General features: G+C 43.6%; 1 protein-coding gene across 3 annotated transcripts in view; it reads left to right on the top strand.

The window, feature by feature from the left end:
* Positions 1 to 16,004, top strand: part of GABRR1 (gamma-aminobutyric acid type A receptor subunit rho1) — a gene marked incomplete at both ends in the record, with an annotated part of 46,971 nt that extends 30,967 nt beyond the window's left edge. For all 3 annotated transcript variants that reach the window (XM_080700778.1, XM_080700777.1, XM_080700776.1), the window contains 5 exons: positions 969 to 1,051; positions 7,929 to 8,069; positions 11,447 to 11,599; positions 14,912 to 15,108; positions 15,711 to 16,004. In XM_080700778.1, coding sequence (XP_080556904.1) covers positions 969 to 1,051; positions 7,929 to 8,069; positions 11,447 to 11,599; positions 14,912 to 15,108; positions 15,711 to 16,004 — 868 coding nt within the window. The remainder of the gene's footprint in view (positions 1 to 968; positions 1,052 to 7,928; positions 8,070 to 11,446; positions 11,600 to 14,911; positions 15,109 to 15,710) is intronic.
* Positions 16,005 to 16,640: the final 636 nt, after the last annotated feature.

The raw sequence follows: 16,640 nt of genomic DNA, 5'->3' as shown, positions 1-16,640 counted from the left end.
TTGATAAGAGACTTTTCCTCTATGCAAAGTTATCTGTATTTTGTTCCTTGGTGCAGAAGCCTATTTTCCTGTGCAAACTCTGAAACAGAACCATTAGATGCCAGCAAATGCTTTCATGTTAGTATAATAGATTTTTCAGTGTTGATCCGTCACTGTGATCTCTTTAGTGGGATTATCTACTAAAAACATTTATGTCTACTAGTAGTGGCTGTTGTCAGTATGAAAGTATCAACAATAAAAAAATTCCAGATTTGGCAACTGGCATAAGTATACACAATAATAAATATCAATAAAAGCAGTAAGAGAACAGAGCTTATCTAAAATAGGAGGGTAATATATGCTCCTAAAGCTTCTTTTAAGAGACCATATCATAAGAGTTTTTAAATTTACATGGTTATATTGCCTGAGATCATTGCTTTTTTTTTTTTTTTTTTTTTTTTTGGTGGTACTGGGGGTGGAACCCAGAGGCTTTCTACCTCCGGGGTATACTCCCGGACCTATTTTTTAATATTTTATTTGGAAACAGGGTCTCACTAAGTTGCTGAGAGCCTCACTAAGTAGCTGAGGCTGGCTTTGAACCCGTGCGCTCCTCCTGTCTCAGCCTCCCAAGCGCGGGGATTACAAGCGTGGACCACCACGCCCGGCTTTCATTGCTTCTTTACATTGCTTGAATGTGCTAGGAGTTAATGGCTTCTCAGCCTTTCGGCTAAGATCAAGTGTAGAATGTGCTAGGAATTAGCAGAGATGTTCGGTTTGCAACACACTGGTCCTGAAGTTAAACATAAATACCGAAGAGTACTCCAAAGAAGCGATCACTCCTTAGCTTCTTATCTAAATCCTGAAACATTGCTTTTGAATTGTAAGGGGGCAGTTATAGCAGAAGGAAGCCAAGGTCTTCTGTCTGCTTTCTCATTTTGTACTTGACCTTTGCAGGCTCTGAAAACTTGGATTTATCTTCTTGTTTCTAGGGTTACGGTGACTGCAATGTGCAACATGGACTTCAGCCGCTTTCCCCTGGACACACAAACGTGCTCACTTGAAATTGAAAGCTGTGAGTAGGCTTGGGCTCAGGTGTCAGCACATAGCTCCTAGTGATGCATTCCCCATCCCTAGCTGCTTTTCACGTGACTTTTGATATTGGAGGTAAATCTAGAGTAGCTTTAAAAAGTGAGAGGCAATTAAAACTAAAATCTTCTCCGATAACTGATCTTTCTAATGCCCTGTGAACTGGGAGTTTTCAGAGTTTCCCAGTGCAACTGAAGGGTGGTAAAGGTAGTAAAAACAGGTAGTAAAGGGCTGAGCAAATGTAGGCCTCTTTCCAAGCCCTAAGCCCAACACACTTTCTCCATCCAGGCAGCTTTTTTATTTGTTTTATTGTTCTTCTAATATTATAATATTAGATAATATTCCTGAAGATTTCCTGGCAACAATAAACTTGGCAATGATAGGAGCCCACTGGGTGTTACTGTAGTGGCTGAGATACTCAGGTGCAACCAAGGGACCTCAGGAGAGTACACAAACATAAAGGTTCTAGAAAAGGTAAAACACATACATACATACATACATACATACATACTAGGCTCCAAGTTAGGCATGGTAGTGCCCGCCCAAGAGAGAAAGAGCGCACGCACTTGTGTAAACATCCATGTGGTACATAACTGAAGAGCCATTTCTGACTAACTCTTTCCATCCAAATGCTGGCTTTGACACATACTTTGTATGTAAAATCTTTACAATCTCTTTTTGTGGTTTGGTAAATCAGACATGTTTTTAGAAGTGTCTGTGCTGGGCATGGTGGTGCACGCTTGTGATCCCAGTACTTGGTAGGTTGAGATGGGAGGATCACAGGTTCATGGCCAGCCTCAGCTACTTAGTGAGACCCTCCAAAGCCTAGTGAGACCATGTTTCAAAATAAAGAATAAAAAAATAGGGCCGGGGGTGTAGCTCGGAGGTAGAATGCCCTTGGTTCCAACCCCGGTACCGCAAAAACAAAAAACAGGCTCCAAAAACCCACAGGTACTGAAAAAAAAAAGATAAATTAGACTTCACTAAAAAGTTTAAATTTTGCACATCAAAAGACCCCTACCAAGCCGGGTGTAGTGGCACATGCTTGTAATCCCAGCATTTGGGAGGCTGAGACTGGAGGATCGCCGTTCAAGGACAGCCTCAGCTACTTAGTGAGGCCCTTTGCAACTCATAGTGAGACCCTGTTTTAAAATAATAAATAAAAAATAAGGGCTAGGGGTGTAGCTTGGCGGTGGAATGCCCTTGGGTTCCATCCCCAGTACCGAAAAAACAAAAAAACAACAAAAAAAACCTTTACCAAAAGAGCAAAAAGGCCAGCCATGGTGGTGTATGCCAGAGATCCCAGTACTTGGGAAGTTGAGATAGGAGAATTACAGATTTAAGACCAACCTCAGCAACTTAGTGAGACCCTGTTTCAAAAATAAAAAGGGCTGGGGGTGTAGCTCAGAGGTAGAACGTCCCTGGGTTCAATCCTCAGTACCACAAAAATAAAAAAGGAGGAGGAGGAGGAGCAACAAACAGCAAGCAATAGAATTGGAGGTACTCAGAGCATAAAGAACTAAAACCCAAACAACAATAAAACAAACAACCTACTCATAAAATGGGCAAAGGGGTTTTTTCTGGCAGATAGGTGCTTGGATACCAGGACTCTCTTCCAACATGGCTCAAGACAACACTTCAGAAAAGCCTGTGCCAATATACCATAGGAGCAATCGTACCATATTCACAAACGAGCAATTGAAAATACTTATCAACACCTTTGACAAATCTCCTTACCCAAGTTATTCTACTAAACAAAAACTTGCTATGGAAATCAACATTGAAGAGTCAAGAATCCAGGTTTGGTTTCAGAATCGAAGAGCTCGGTACAAATTGCAGATAAAAACAGAATCTAGCCAAGGCCAGGAACAAGATGACAGTTTAGAACACATGCAAGGTAAAGTTAGAGCCGTATCAGGTACAGTTCTGCCCAACTGCAGGTGCTCCTCAAGGCCTTTACCAACAACCCTTATCCTGGGGTCAACTCCAGAGAACTCCTAGCCAAGGAAATCGGGGTTCCTGAGTCAAAAGTCCAGATTTGGTTTCAAAATAGAAGATCTAAATTTCATAAACAGAGAAAAAGAGAACCTGATGAATCACTAGAAAAAGACCAGGAACAAAGTATCTGACATGAGCACCAGGCATGAAAGCCATATAGAATGACCTCAACTTCTGAGTCCACAGTTTTTAATCCCTTATGATAATAAATAAATAAAATGTTTTAATATTTAAAAAAAATAAAAATAAAATGGGCAAAGGGTTTGAATAGACATTTCTCCAAAGACCATATGTCAGTTATCAAGAAGCACATGAAAATAAGCTCAACAAAGCTAATGACTTGAGAAATGTAAGTCAATAGAGTGAGTCACCACCTCAGAGTCATTAGGATGCTGCTATCAAACACAGAAAACAGCACCGGTGGAGACTGAGTGGCTGGAACCCTCGTGCCCTGTGCGTAGGAATGTTGAGTGATACAGCCACTGTGGAGAGCAGCTGAGCATGAATATATACATATGTAGTACTGAGGATGAACCAAGGGCCCAGGGACATTCTACCCCTGAGCTACACCCCCAGCCCTATGTTTTGTTTTTGAAACAAGGTCTCAGTAAGTTGCAGAGGGCCTCATTAAGTAGCTAAGGCTGGCTGCAAACCGAACCGAACCGAGATCCTCCTGTCTCAGCCTCCCAAATGCTGAGATTATAAGAGAGCTCCACCACACCTGGTTTTCTCAAAATATTAAATACAAAATTACCATATCATCCTGCATTTCTACTTCTGAGAATACATCCAAAAGAACTGAAAGCAAAGTATTGAAAAGGGATTTGTACAAACATACTCATAGCAGCCTTATTTAAAATACCTAAAGAATGAAAGTAGGCCAATTGTTCACTGATAGGTGAGTGGACATGTAAAATGTGCTCTATAAATGCAAGAGGATAATGTTCAACATTAAAAATCAAGGTAATTCTCACACATGGTACAACATGGGTGACACTTGAGGATATTTTGCTAAAGAAAGTAAGTCAATCCTGATTACTTAGGAGGCTAAGGGGGGGAGGATTGAAAGTTTGAGGCCAGCTTGGGCAACTTAGTGAGATCCTGTCCTAAAATAAAAAGGGCTGGGGATGTAGCTCAGTGGTAGAATACTTCTGGGTTTGACCCCCAGTACCAAATAATAAAAATAAAGTCACAGAAACACAAATACTATAAAATTCTGCTATTATGAGGTACTTAGAGTAGTCAAAATAATAGAGCCAAAAAGTACCATAGTGGCTGCCAGAATCTGGAGAAGAAAAGGAGCAGGGAGCTATTGTTTCATAGGTATAGAGTCTGAGATGATGAAACAGTTCTGGCGGTAATAGTTGCACAACATGATGAATCTATTTGATGCCACTGACCTGTACACTGAAAAATGGTTAAGATGCTAAAATTTTATGCTGAGCTTATTTTACCACAATAAAACAACAACCACCACCACCACCACCAAATCCAGGTTGCAGGAAGAGCCAGGTGGAGGCAGTGAACCAACCCAGCAACCTCCTCCGTAGCTTCTTTCCACCCATCTGCTCTGTGCTCTCTGCCAAAGCACTCCCTCATGGTCTAGACTCCCCTGTGACTTCAGTTTGCACGCTCCTCCTGGACACTGACACATCCTGCAGTGTCCAAGTCCTAGTGCAGATCCTCTTTGATCTAGGGCACCTTTGTAAGCCAGCCTTGGCTTATCCTGGTGGGTCAGGTGCCCTGTGGCTCCAATCATCTAGGACCAGGAAATGTGGGGATGTCAACGCCACACACTGCAGGAGCCAAGTGGACACCTCTGTCAGGCACTGAATGTGGGGAAAGGGTGTGATAAAGCCCAGGACCAAGACAGAACTACTAATTGCACAGTGGCTTTACCTCAGTGTTGTCATTTAGAACTCACAAAATAAATCTCTAAGAGAATGTTATCTCCATCATTAAAAGGAGGGACAAGACTTGCCTCAGACATAGAGCTGAGTGGCAGAGTCAAAGTGAAACACCAAGTTTTCTGGCTTCAGAGCCTTATTTTCCCCACTATACTGGGGAGCCTCTGCCTCCATTTGTAAAGTAGCTTCTTCCAGATGGTAGCAGTCAGGGGTTTTTGAGGAGAGAAACATAATGCTAGGATATGCACCGGCTCATGGGATTGTAGGAGTCGTTCTGTTCTCTGCAGAGCAGGCAATTAGGAGGGCGGCTAGTTCTCAGGCATGCCAGGCATGATGGCGCACGCTTGTAATCCCCGTACTTGGGAAGCTGAGACAGGAGGATGGCGGTTCACGGACAGCCTCAGCTACTTAATGAGGTCCTATGCAACTCAGTGAGACCCTGTTTCAAAATAAAGAATAAAACATAGGGCTGGGGGTATAGCTCGGAGGTAGAAGGTCCCTGGGTTCCATCCCCAGTACCAAGAAAAAAAAAAAAAAAAAAAAAAAAAAAAAGAAAGAAACTCTCAATCAGGAGTTGATGCCACAGAGTCCACGGATAGCTCTTCTAGGAAATGTCAACTCTGCTCTTAAGGCCTGTCACGTGATCAGATCATACCCAACCAGATTATCTGGGAGAATCCTCTTTACTTAAAGTTGACTGGTTATAGGTACTAGTCACATCTACAAAAACCCTTCACAGATGAGTGTCTGAGCGAATAGCGGTTAACTTAGCCAAGCCACGCAGACAACCGAGATCTATCATCACACAGAAGAAGGGTTAGAAAATAGAACCAGAATGGTGTCAGGGAGCCCCAGAAAGAAGGGTTTATACGTAGACAGTTGGGACTAACAACTCCATTAGCTTTTATCTCAGTTATGTCCAGGCTGCAGGTAGGTTTGTGTAATTGGACTAAGAAGTGGACTCACCTGGAAGCTGGGGTTGGAGAGAAATGGTAGTCCAGAGAGGGTGCGATCACGGAGTCACTTCTATTTTGCAAATATGAGCATGTTTGGCCTACAGGGAAAGGTCTCCTTCTGCCTCCTTTCCCTGTAAGGGAATTTTTTTTTTCCCCATACTAGTGATGGAACCCAGTGGCAAACTACCTCTGAGCTATACCCCAGCCCTAAATTTTATTCTTTGTTTTGGAACCGGTTCTCACTGAGTTGCAAAGGGCCTCACTAAGTAGCTGAGGCTGTCAGTGACCCTTGATTCTCCTGTCTCAGCTTCCTGAATGCCAGGATTACAAATGTGCACCACCACATTTGTAATCCTGGCATTCAGTTATCTGCCCCCATTTTTTCATGCATCATTTCTTGCTAGAATGCAGTCCAGCCGGGTGTGGCGGTGCACACCTGTAATCCTGGTTCTTGACAGGTTGAGACAGGAGGATTGCAAGTTCAAGGCAACAAAAATTTAAAAAAATACAAATAAAAAAACCAAAAACTATGGCTAGAATGCAGTCTTTATTACCTGACAGTGTTTGAAGGTATTTGCCATCAATGGATGAGTCACTACACTTTTTTTGTGTGTATATGTGGTACTTGGGAATGAACCCAGGAGCATTCTATCTCTGAGGTACACCCCCTGCCCTATTTTATTTTTATTTTATTATTTATTTATTTATTATTTTATTATTAATTAATTTATTTACTTGCTTATTTATTTAGTGGTACTGGGAGTGGAACCCAGGGGCTTTTCTACCTCCGGGATATACTCCCAGACCTATTTTATAGTTTATTTGGAAACAGGGTCTCACTAAGTTGCTGAGAGCCTCACTAAGTAGCTGAGGCTGGCTTTGAGCCTGTGTGATCCTCCTGTCTCAGCCTCCCAAGGGCTGGGATTACAAGCGTGTGCCACCACACCTGGCTTTTGTGTGTGTGTGTGTGTGTGTGTGTGTGTGTGTGTGTGGTACTGGGAATGGAACCCTTCTACCTCTGGGCACCCTATTTTATATTTTATTTGGAAGCAGGGTCTCTTAAGCCAGCAAGGCTGGGTTCGAACCTGTGGGATCCTCCTGTTTCCACCTCCCAAGCATGGGGATTACAAGCGTGCACCACGACTCCCGGCTTATTTTTATTTTGAAACAGGGTATTTCTAGGTTGATGAGAGTCTCACTACTTGTTGAGGCTGTCCTTGAACCTGCAATCCTTCTGTCTCAGCCTTCCAAGCAAGTGCCACCACGCCTGGCTAATCACTATACTTTTAAAAATGAAAGAGCTAAACCAGGTGTGGTGGCGCACGCTCGTAATCCCAGCATTTAGGAGGCTGAGACCGGAAGATCGCAGTTCGCAGACAGCCTCAGCTACTACTTAGTAAGGCCCTCTGCAACTTAGTGAGACCCTGTTTCAAAATAAAGAATAAAAAATAGGGCAGGGGGTATAGCTCGAAGGTCAAAATGCCCCTGGGTTCCATCCCCAGATCCACACACACACACACACACACACACAAAAAAAAAAAAAAGCTAAATGACCCCTGGTTTATAAGGTTGAACCACATGAAATTTTGTCAATATTTAACCATTTCTGACTTATAAAATAGCAATTTAGCAATTGCAAGCCAAATATGGTGGGCATGCCTGTAATTCCAATACTTGAGAGACTAAGAAGAAGACTGCAGGTTTGAAGCCAAGCCCAGCAACTTAAATAATGGCAGTTTGAATTTGTTGTGAGCCCTTTTGCAGGAATCATGAGCATTTACGCTTGAGAGCTTTGCTCTGATGGCTTTTGGAAGGCTAGGAGAGTTAGATTTGTCTTTTTGCATTTTGTTTGCTTTGCTTAAGCTGAAGTTCGAATATTCACACTATCTTGACAACATCTCAGTAGTTCGTGTGGGAGACGGAAACACAGGATTGCAGGCGGCCGGCAGACAGGCCAACCCTGCCATAGTTAGACCTGATACCATACCGCCCATCTTTTCAGATGCCTACACAGAGGATGACCTCATGCTCTACTGGAAAAAGGGCAATGACTCCTTAAAGACAGATGAGCGGATCTCACTCTCCCAGTTCCTCATTCAGGAGTTCCATACCACCACTAAACTAGCCTTCTACAGCAGCACGGGTGAGTGTGGCGGGTGAGCGCCAGGGAGGCTTCAGCTCCACGAGGTTGCGTGTCCTCTATTTCTGAAAAGGTGTCACTTGCTTAACCAGTGGGGAACCCTGTGTCACTTGCTTTGGAATCTGGAGGCGGGAGTCTCAAATGAGGGTGGCGAGTGTTGAGTGGAGATGGCAGGGCTCTTTTTGTGAGAACTCAGTGTGAGTCACGTGGGTAGGCTCATTTGAGACAATCACATTGCCAGCTTAGCAGCTGGCATCTCACCCTGAATGTGTTCCCCAGAGCCCCCCCTGTATAGCAAGAAACAAATTCAGCCTGTCCTGTTTCCCATTCATGGTCTCCCAGCTCCAGCCAGTCCTCCTGTGCTGCGGTCATTCCCTGTGGGTCAGGGTCTGGACAGGCGCGCCACCGCCTGTTGCCTGAGAGTGTGTTCTGTGGTCCTCCGGGCAGCCTACCTGTGCTACTAAAACAGATGGGGCTGACTCTCTCCACCTTTTAAGGTCTGTTTACTCAAATCTTCATGCAGTTTCTAGTGCTAAAACCTTGCACGATTGCACAGGGAAGTGTGAGCTTGTAATACTGTCTCTATAAGAGAGAACACCAGTTTACTCCAAAGTAGCTTGGCAATCCAGCACACCTTTCTGGGTTTGGTTTTTTTGGGGGGTTTATTTTTACATCAAAATTTATTTTTAACTGATACATAAACACATACAGAATTTTCATACTTATGGGGTACCATGTGATGTTTCAATAAATGTATACATTGTGTGTTTAAATCAGTACAAATATGCCTGTCTCTTAATCATTTATAATTTCTTTCCCTCTTGGGGGATTACAGAGGGTTGAGCCCAGGGACATTCTACCTCTGAGCTACACCCCAGCACTTCATATATTTTTGTTTTGAAACAGGGCCTCACTATTTGCTGAGGCTGTCCTCGAACCTGTGATCTTCCTGTCTCACCTTCCCAAGTACTGGGATTACAGGTGTGCACCACCACGCCTGTTTTATTTTTTATTTTGATACAGGGTGTAAATTACTGCACATGCTGCCCTAGAACCTATGATCCTCCTGCCTCAGCCACCCTATTATAGTTGTGCACTACTGCACCCAGCCTCATTGATCATTTCTTTATAGTAAGAACATTCAGAGTCATTTCTAGCGCATCTTATCTCAGTATGCATCACCCATGATCTTGATTCATAAAGCTTTCGGACAGTCCATCCACAATCACTTGCTGGTATCAAGAGGTATTGCCAAGCAGTATAATTACCCAGAATGCTAAGTTCTTTTTTCGGGTCTGGGGATGGAACCCAGGAGCATTCTACCTCCAAGCTACACTCCCAGTCCTATTTTTTAGTCTTTATTTTGAAACAGGGTCTCATTGAGTTGCAAAGGGCCTCACTAAGTAGCTGAGGCTGTCTGAGAACCACCATCCTCCTGTCTCAGCCTCCCGAAAGCTGGGTTTACAACCGTGTGCCACCACGCCCAGCTCAGAATGCTAAGTTCTGAGTCAGTGCTGCCCAGTGTCCATTTATCCTCAGCCCTACGCAGATCCTGAGCTCATGCCCATTCCTTTCATCGTCACTTTTCTTTCTTTCCCTTCACCTCCTCCAAACACAGGCTGGACCGGGATCATTCATCTGTGCCTAAATACAATATTGTGTTGAGCTTTACATCTTGACTTGGAACACATTTCTCCCCATAAAAAAAAAAAAAAAAAAAAATCCAAAAAGCCAGGCGTGGTGACACAAACTTGTAATCTCAGTACTTGCGAGGCTGAGACAGGAGGATCGCAGGTCCATGGCCAGCCTCAGCTACTTAGTGAGGCCCTCTGCAACTAAGTGAGACCCTGTTTCAAAATAAAGAATAAAAAATGGAACTGAGGTGTAGCTTAGAGGTAGAATGCCCTTGAGTTCAATCCCTAGTACTGCTAAATAAATAAAATAATGAATGAATAAATAAATAAATAAATAAATAAGGGAAATAAGGAAAATAAGGGGGTGTTAAAATCAGTGTTTCTTGACTTTGCAATGCATACAAATCATACAGGGAATATTGTTAAGATTATGCTTCAGCAGGTCTGGGCTAGCCTTACCAGCCTGAATTTCTAACAAGCTCTCAGGTGATGAAGAGGCTGCTGGATCCTAAATCAGGTTTTGAGTAGCAAAAGCTTAAGTAACCAGGCATCGTGACATATACCTAAAATCTTAGTATTTAGAAGGCTAAGATAGGAGGATCACAGATTCAAGGCTAACCTCTAGAATTTAGTGAAACTGTTTCAAAGTAAAAAGGTCTGGGAGGCCAGGCGTGGTGGTACACGCTTGTAATCCCAGTATTTGGGAGGCTGAGACTGGAGAATCGCAGTTCGCGGACAGCCTCAGCTACTTAGTGAGGCCCTCTGCAACTCAGTGAGACCCAGTTTCAAAATAAAGAATAAAAAAATAGGGCAGGGGGTGTAGCTCAGAGGTCGAATGCCCCTGGGTTCCATCCCCAGACCCACACACACAAAAAAAGTCTGGGAGTTTAGCTCAGAGGTAGAATGTCCCTGGTTTTAATCCCTAGTTGCATTTCCCACCACCCTCCAAAAAATGTTTTAATGATTTTCTTAAGAGGATGTATCCTCTTAAGGGGTGGTGGCGCACGCTTGTAATACCAGCACTTGGGAGGCTGAGACAGGAGGATCGCGCAGGTTTGAAGCCAGCCTCAGCTACTTAGTGAGGCTCTCAGCAACTTAGTGAGACTCTTCTTCCAAAAATATATATATATATAAATCTTTATATAAATATATATAATACAAATATATATTTATATATTTATAATACATAAATATATAAATATATTTATTTATAAATATATAATATATAATATGACATAATAATATATAATAATATATAATTATATATTATATTTATTTATTATTTATTATTTATATATAAATTATACATTCATATATAATATATAAATATATCATTTATTTATATTATATTATTATATTATATATTATATGTTATATTATTAATATATAATATATTAATATATTATAATTATTATATTAATTATATAATTAGTATATATTATATAATGTGTGGCATATTATTAATATATAATATATAATATAATATGTAATATATATTTATATATAAATCTTTATATATATACATATAAAGATGTATCCTTTGTGTTTAGGATGAGGCCCAGAGATTTCCTGAGGCAGATTTACTCAGGTGACCCGGGGGCCCTGGTGTTGCTCATTCACGCTTTGTAAAGGTGTACTCAGGCTCCCTGGAACGTGGAGGACATTCATGATTTCCTGAGTACTCTTTCATTTATGAAGGCGCTGATGGGCTATGATGTGTGCTCTTTTTTTCCTTATTCCCCCCAGGCTGGTACAATCGTCTGTACATTAATTTCACTTTGCGTCGCCACATCTTCTTCTTCTTGCTCCAAACCTATTTCCCTGCCACCCTGATGGTCATGCTGTCCTGGGTGTCCTTCTGGATTGACCGCAGAGCTGTGCCCGCCAGAGTCCCCTTAGGTAAGGAACGTCTCAAGCACACATCCCAAGCATCTGAAATTGCAAGCAATTCCTTCCAGGTAAAACCATCCTTTTCAAATTGGTCCTTTACCCCTTTGGACATTCTAACTTGAAAATACTCCAGGTATTTTTTTTTTTTCGGGTCTAGGGATGGAACCCAGGGGCATTTGACCTCTGAGCTACACCCTCTGCCCTATTTTTTTATTCTTTATTTTGAAACCGGGTCTCACTGAGTTGCAGAGGGCCTTACTAAGTAGCTGAGGCTGTCTGTGAACCGCGATCCTCTGGTCTCAGCCTCCCGAATGCTGGGATTACAAGTGTGCGCCACCATGCCCGGTTTACTCCAGGTATTACTGACTCACAGGTAAAACCCCACAATTAAGAATCTACTGCTGGGTATGATGGCACACACCTGTAATCTCAGTACTGGAGAGGTTGAGGCAGGAGGATCGCAGGTTCAAGACTAGTCTCAGGAGCTTAGTGAGACTCTCATCAACCTAGTGAGACCCTGTTTCAAAACAAACAAAAGCCAGGAATAGTGGCACACACTTGTAATTTCGGTTCTTGGGAGGCTGAGACAGGAGGATCGCAGGTTCTTAGAACATCCTCAGAAAGTAGTGAGACTATCATCAACCTAGCAAAATCTTTATTCAAATTAGAAATAAAATTGGGTTGGGGTATAGCTCAAAGGTAGAATGCCTCTGGGTTCTCTTGGTTCCATCCCCAATACCACATAAACACATATACAAAAAAAGGTGTAGCTTAGAGGTAGAATGCCCCTGGTTCAACCCAGCACCACTCCAAAAATAAATCTACATAGTAGAATTGTTTCAGGTCCCTATCCAAACAATCCAAACAGCCTTCCTTTTGGGGGTCCTGGGCTCTGCCCATCTGTGCAGTGGATTATATTCTGTAACAGGGTTTCTCAAAAGATGGCCCAAGAGATCTTTGTGGCAGAATCTCTGAGGGAAATTGTTAAAAAAAAAAAACAAAAAACAAGAGTCCTGTAACACACCAATAAAAGTATATATAAAAAAAAATGAAGAGTCTTGGGTCCTGCCTTATCTGAAGAATCAGAATCTCTGAATAAGGACCAGGAACCAACCCCCCCTCTCTCCCTCTCCCTCTCCCTCCTCCCCCTCTCTTTATCTCTGTTCTGTGTGTGTGTGTGTGTGTGTGTGTGTGTGTGTGTGTGTGTGTTACTGTAGGTTGAACCCCTAGCCCAGTGTTTATTTTTTTTGTTTTTGTTTTGAAACAGAGTCTCACTAAGTTGCTGAGCCTGATCTCAAACCTGCAATTTTCCCGTCTCAGCCTCCCAAGCACTGGGATTCCAAGCGTGCCCCACCACACCCGGCTGAATCTGCATTTTTTAAAAATTTATTTATTTATTTTGATGGTACTGGGGGTGGAACCCAGAGGTTTTCTACCTCCGGACTATACTCCCAGACCTATTTTCTATTTTATTTGGAAACAGGGTCTCACTAAGTTCCTGAGAGCCTCACTAAGTAGCTGCGGCTGGCTTCGAACCTGTGCGATCATCCTGTCTCAGCCTCCCAAGCGTGGGGATTACAAGCGTGCGCCACCACACCCGGCTGAATCTGCATTTTTAACAGGTCTTTAACCAGGTGATTTTTGTCATTATTGCAGTATGAGAATCCCTCCTCTAAAAGTCACTGGTGAGTTGCCTTCAACTCTTTCTCACTTTAAATATTGTACCCACTTGACCACACACACACCACCTGTGTGGGAGACAACTCAGGAGCTGCAAGGGACAGTGTGACCTGCCAGGTTTTAGTGAAAACAGGTTGGAGCTGGCCCTTAGGATGACCCCAATCCCTTGTGATTTGATGTTTGCCAAGCAAATGTTCTGAGCTTAATTTGAAATCCTGGGCAAATTTCCACGGACAGATGCCCAGTGCTCTAACAGTTGTTCATAGCTGGAACAGTTACTGTGCTAAATAAAAGTACATCCTGATTTTAAAATGTGTCCCCTACAAATGAAGTTAACACTTTCATCCTTCGTGAGATGGCCTCGGAACTCTCAAGTCAGCATTGCTGGATGGGCATGGGGCCCAGCATGGGAGTGACTGGCCAGAGCTGCCTGACAGCTGGGAAGACAGGTCCAAGACAGGACTCTACAAAGGTGGCCAGGGCACAAATAATAAAATAAACCACATGCACTTTCTAGCCCCTTGATTGAGGAGTACTTATAGGAAATCTATAATCACATATGCCTGTGATATCTGCTTGTATAGGTAATCTCTCGCTCTCGCTCTCTCTTTCTCTTGGTGTGTGTGTGTGTGTGTGTGTGTGTGTGTGTGTGTGTGTGTGTGTGTGTTTGCAGAACTGAGGATTGAACTCAGGGTCATTCTATCCCTGAGCTAGCTACACCCCTAGTCCTATTTTTTTTATTCTTTATTTTGAGACAGGTCTCACTAAGTTACAGAGGACCTCACTAAGTAGCTGAGGCTCGGCTCTGCACCTGCAATCTTCCTGTCTCAGCCTCCTAAGTACTGGGATAACGAGCGTGCACCACCAGGCCTGGCTTCTCTTCCTCTTTTAATAATCAAAGGAAATATCTTAATGTCAAAATGTCTGGAGTTCTCTGCAAGAGTTTAAAGTGATTCAATGCTTTGATAAATATACAAAGTACACAGAAGAGGGAAAAGGTGGGGTTGAGAGGCAAAGAATGGGAAAAGATTCATAAAAGCTAAGTCTTTTATGTCTTTTATTGAACCCAGGGGCATTCAACCATTGAGCTACAACCTCAGCCTTTTTTTTTTTTTTTTTTTTTTTTTGTGGATCTGGGGATGGAACCCAGGAGCATTCGACCACCGAGCCACAGCCCCTGTCCTATTTTTTATTCTTTATTTTAAAACTGGGTCTCACTAACTTGCAGAGGCCCTCACTAAGTAGCTGAAGCTGTCTGTGAACTGTGATCCTCCAGGCTCACCCTCCTGAAGGCTGGGATTACAAGCCTGCACCACCACACCCAGTTGTTGTTGCTGTTTTGAAACAGGGTCTTGCTAAATTGCTGAGGCTGGCCTCAAACCTGTGATCCTTCTGGGATGCATCCCAGGCCCCAGCTTTAGCAAGCAAATCTTGAGAGACTAGTAGGTGTTGGATCAAAGCTAAATCTTGAGAGATGACTAAGTATTTGCTAGAGGAGGGCTGGGGGTGGGGAGTGGGGGCTTGAAGGGGTGACGGGTTTCTTGGCCAAGAGGGCCTATGAAGCAGAGATAGCTAAGCGGCCCGGTATTTGGTGGAGGACAAGCACGGGTTTATTTCTCAATGTTCCGCTTATTTCTCAAGGCATCACGACGGTGCTGACCATGTCCACCATCATCACGGGCGTGAACGCCTCCATGCCGCGCGTGTCCTACATCAAGGCCGTGGACATCTACCTGTGGGTGAGCTTCGTGTTCGTGTTCCTCTCGGTGCTGGAGTACGCGGCCGTCAACTACCTGACCACGGTGCAGGAGCGGAAGGAGCGGAAGCTGCGGGAGAAGGTGATTTTCCTCAAGCGCAGAGGGTCTGGGGAGGGTGGAGCCTGGGCTACCTCTGGGAGTGTGCGCACATAGGATTCTGTTAATTTTTTTTTTTTTTTTTGTACTGAGGGTGGAACCCAGGGGCTTTTCTACCTCTGGGTTATACTCCCAGACCTATCTTATACTTTATTTGGAAACAGGGTCTCACCAAGTTGCTGAGAGCCTAAGTAGCTGAGGCTGGCTTTGAACCTGTGTGATCCTCCCGTCTCAGCTTCCCAAACGCGGGGATTACAAGCGTGCGCCACCACCCCTGGCTTCAGACTCTCTCTGTAAAGAGGGATGAGCTGGGTGTGGTGGTGCACGCCTTATACCCCAATATTTGAGAAGCTGAGACAGGAGGATTGCAGGTTTGAGCCCAGCTGCAGCAACTCAGCAAGACCCTGTTTCCAAATAAACAATAAAAAGGGCTGGGGGAGGAGGTGTAGCTCTGAAGTAGGTTAAATCCCAAGTACCAATAAGCAAAACTGGAAGAAGGCAAAGCCCTGCAGCATACAGTCACTTCTGCAGGGCTTCTGGGGGCTGGCGCTGAGCTCCCAGCCAGGGTGTGTTTGTTGTATCCGCAGCTCCCCTGCACCTGCGGGATACCACAGCCTCGAAACGTGATGTTGGATCGCAGCTACAGTGATGGCGAGGTGAACGACCTGGGCAACTACATGCCGGAGAACGGAGAGAAGCCCGACAGGATGATGGTGCAGCTGACCCTGGCCTCGGAGAGGAGCTCCCCCCAGAGGAAGAGCCAGAGGAGTGGCTACGTGAGCATGAAGATCAACACCCACGCCATCGACAAATACTCCAGGATCATTTTCCCAGCAGCGTACATTTTATTCAATTTAATATACTGGTCTATTTTCTCGTAGATGCCTGCAAGTCTATACGTTTCACATTTTTCATGGCATGTACTATAGAAACATCTCTATAATGAAAAGGAATTCAAGAGTATGCTTTTTAGAAAGTTCCCAGTACCGCTGGGTGTGGTGGCGCAGGCCAGTGCTTGGGAGGCTGAGGGAGTACCGTGCAAGTTCGAAGCCAGCCTCAGATACTTAGGCTCTCAGCAACTTAGTGAGACCTTGTTTCCAAATAAAAATATAAAATAGGTCTGGGAGTGTAGCCTGGAGGTAAAAGGCCCCTGGGTTCCATCCCTGGTACCACACACATACAAAAGAAAAAAAAAAAAAAAGAAAGGAAAAAAATATTCTCAGTATCCACCCATATCTTCACTATCCCTTCTCTACCTTTTCAAAACTACATGTACAAGACATTTTTTGTACTTACTGCACATCTATTGCATAGATTCCTGAACTATGCCCCCTTTTCAGAAAAAAAAAATTACTCAGCACCTCCCTGGTGTTCCACTGCCCCTTATTTTTATTCAAGACTACTATTGCCCCTAGATTGTTCTAGCATCTCCAGGAGCCATATCTCTGACTTCAGGGATCTGAATTATTGTATACAAGAGCGTAATATTAGGAGCTACAGGAATATGACACTATAGT

The sequence above is a fragment of the Muscardinus avellanarius genome, assembly GCF_963383645.1.
Source record: "Muscardinus avellanarius genome assembly, chromosome: 8".
In the NCBI taxonomy this organism is placed as follows: domain Eukaryota; kingdom Metazoa; phylum Chordata; class Mammalia; order Rodentia; family Gliridae; genus Muscardinus; species Muscardinus avellanarius.
Note: the sequence above shows the minus strand (reverse complement) of the source record. Positions and strands in the feature narration are given on the sequence as shown.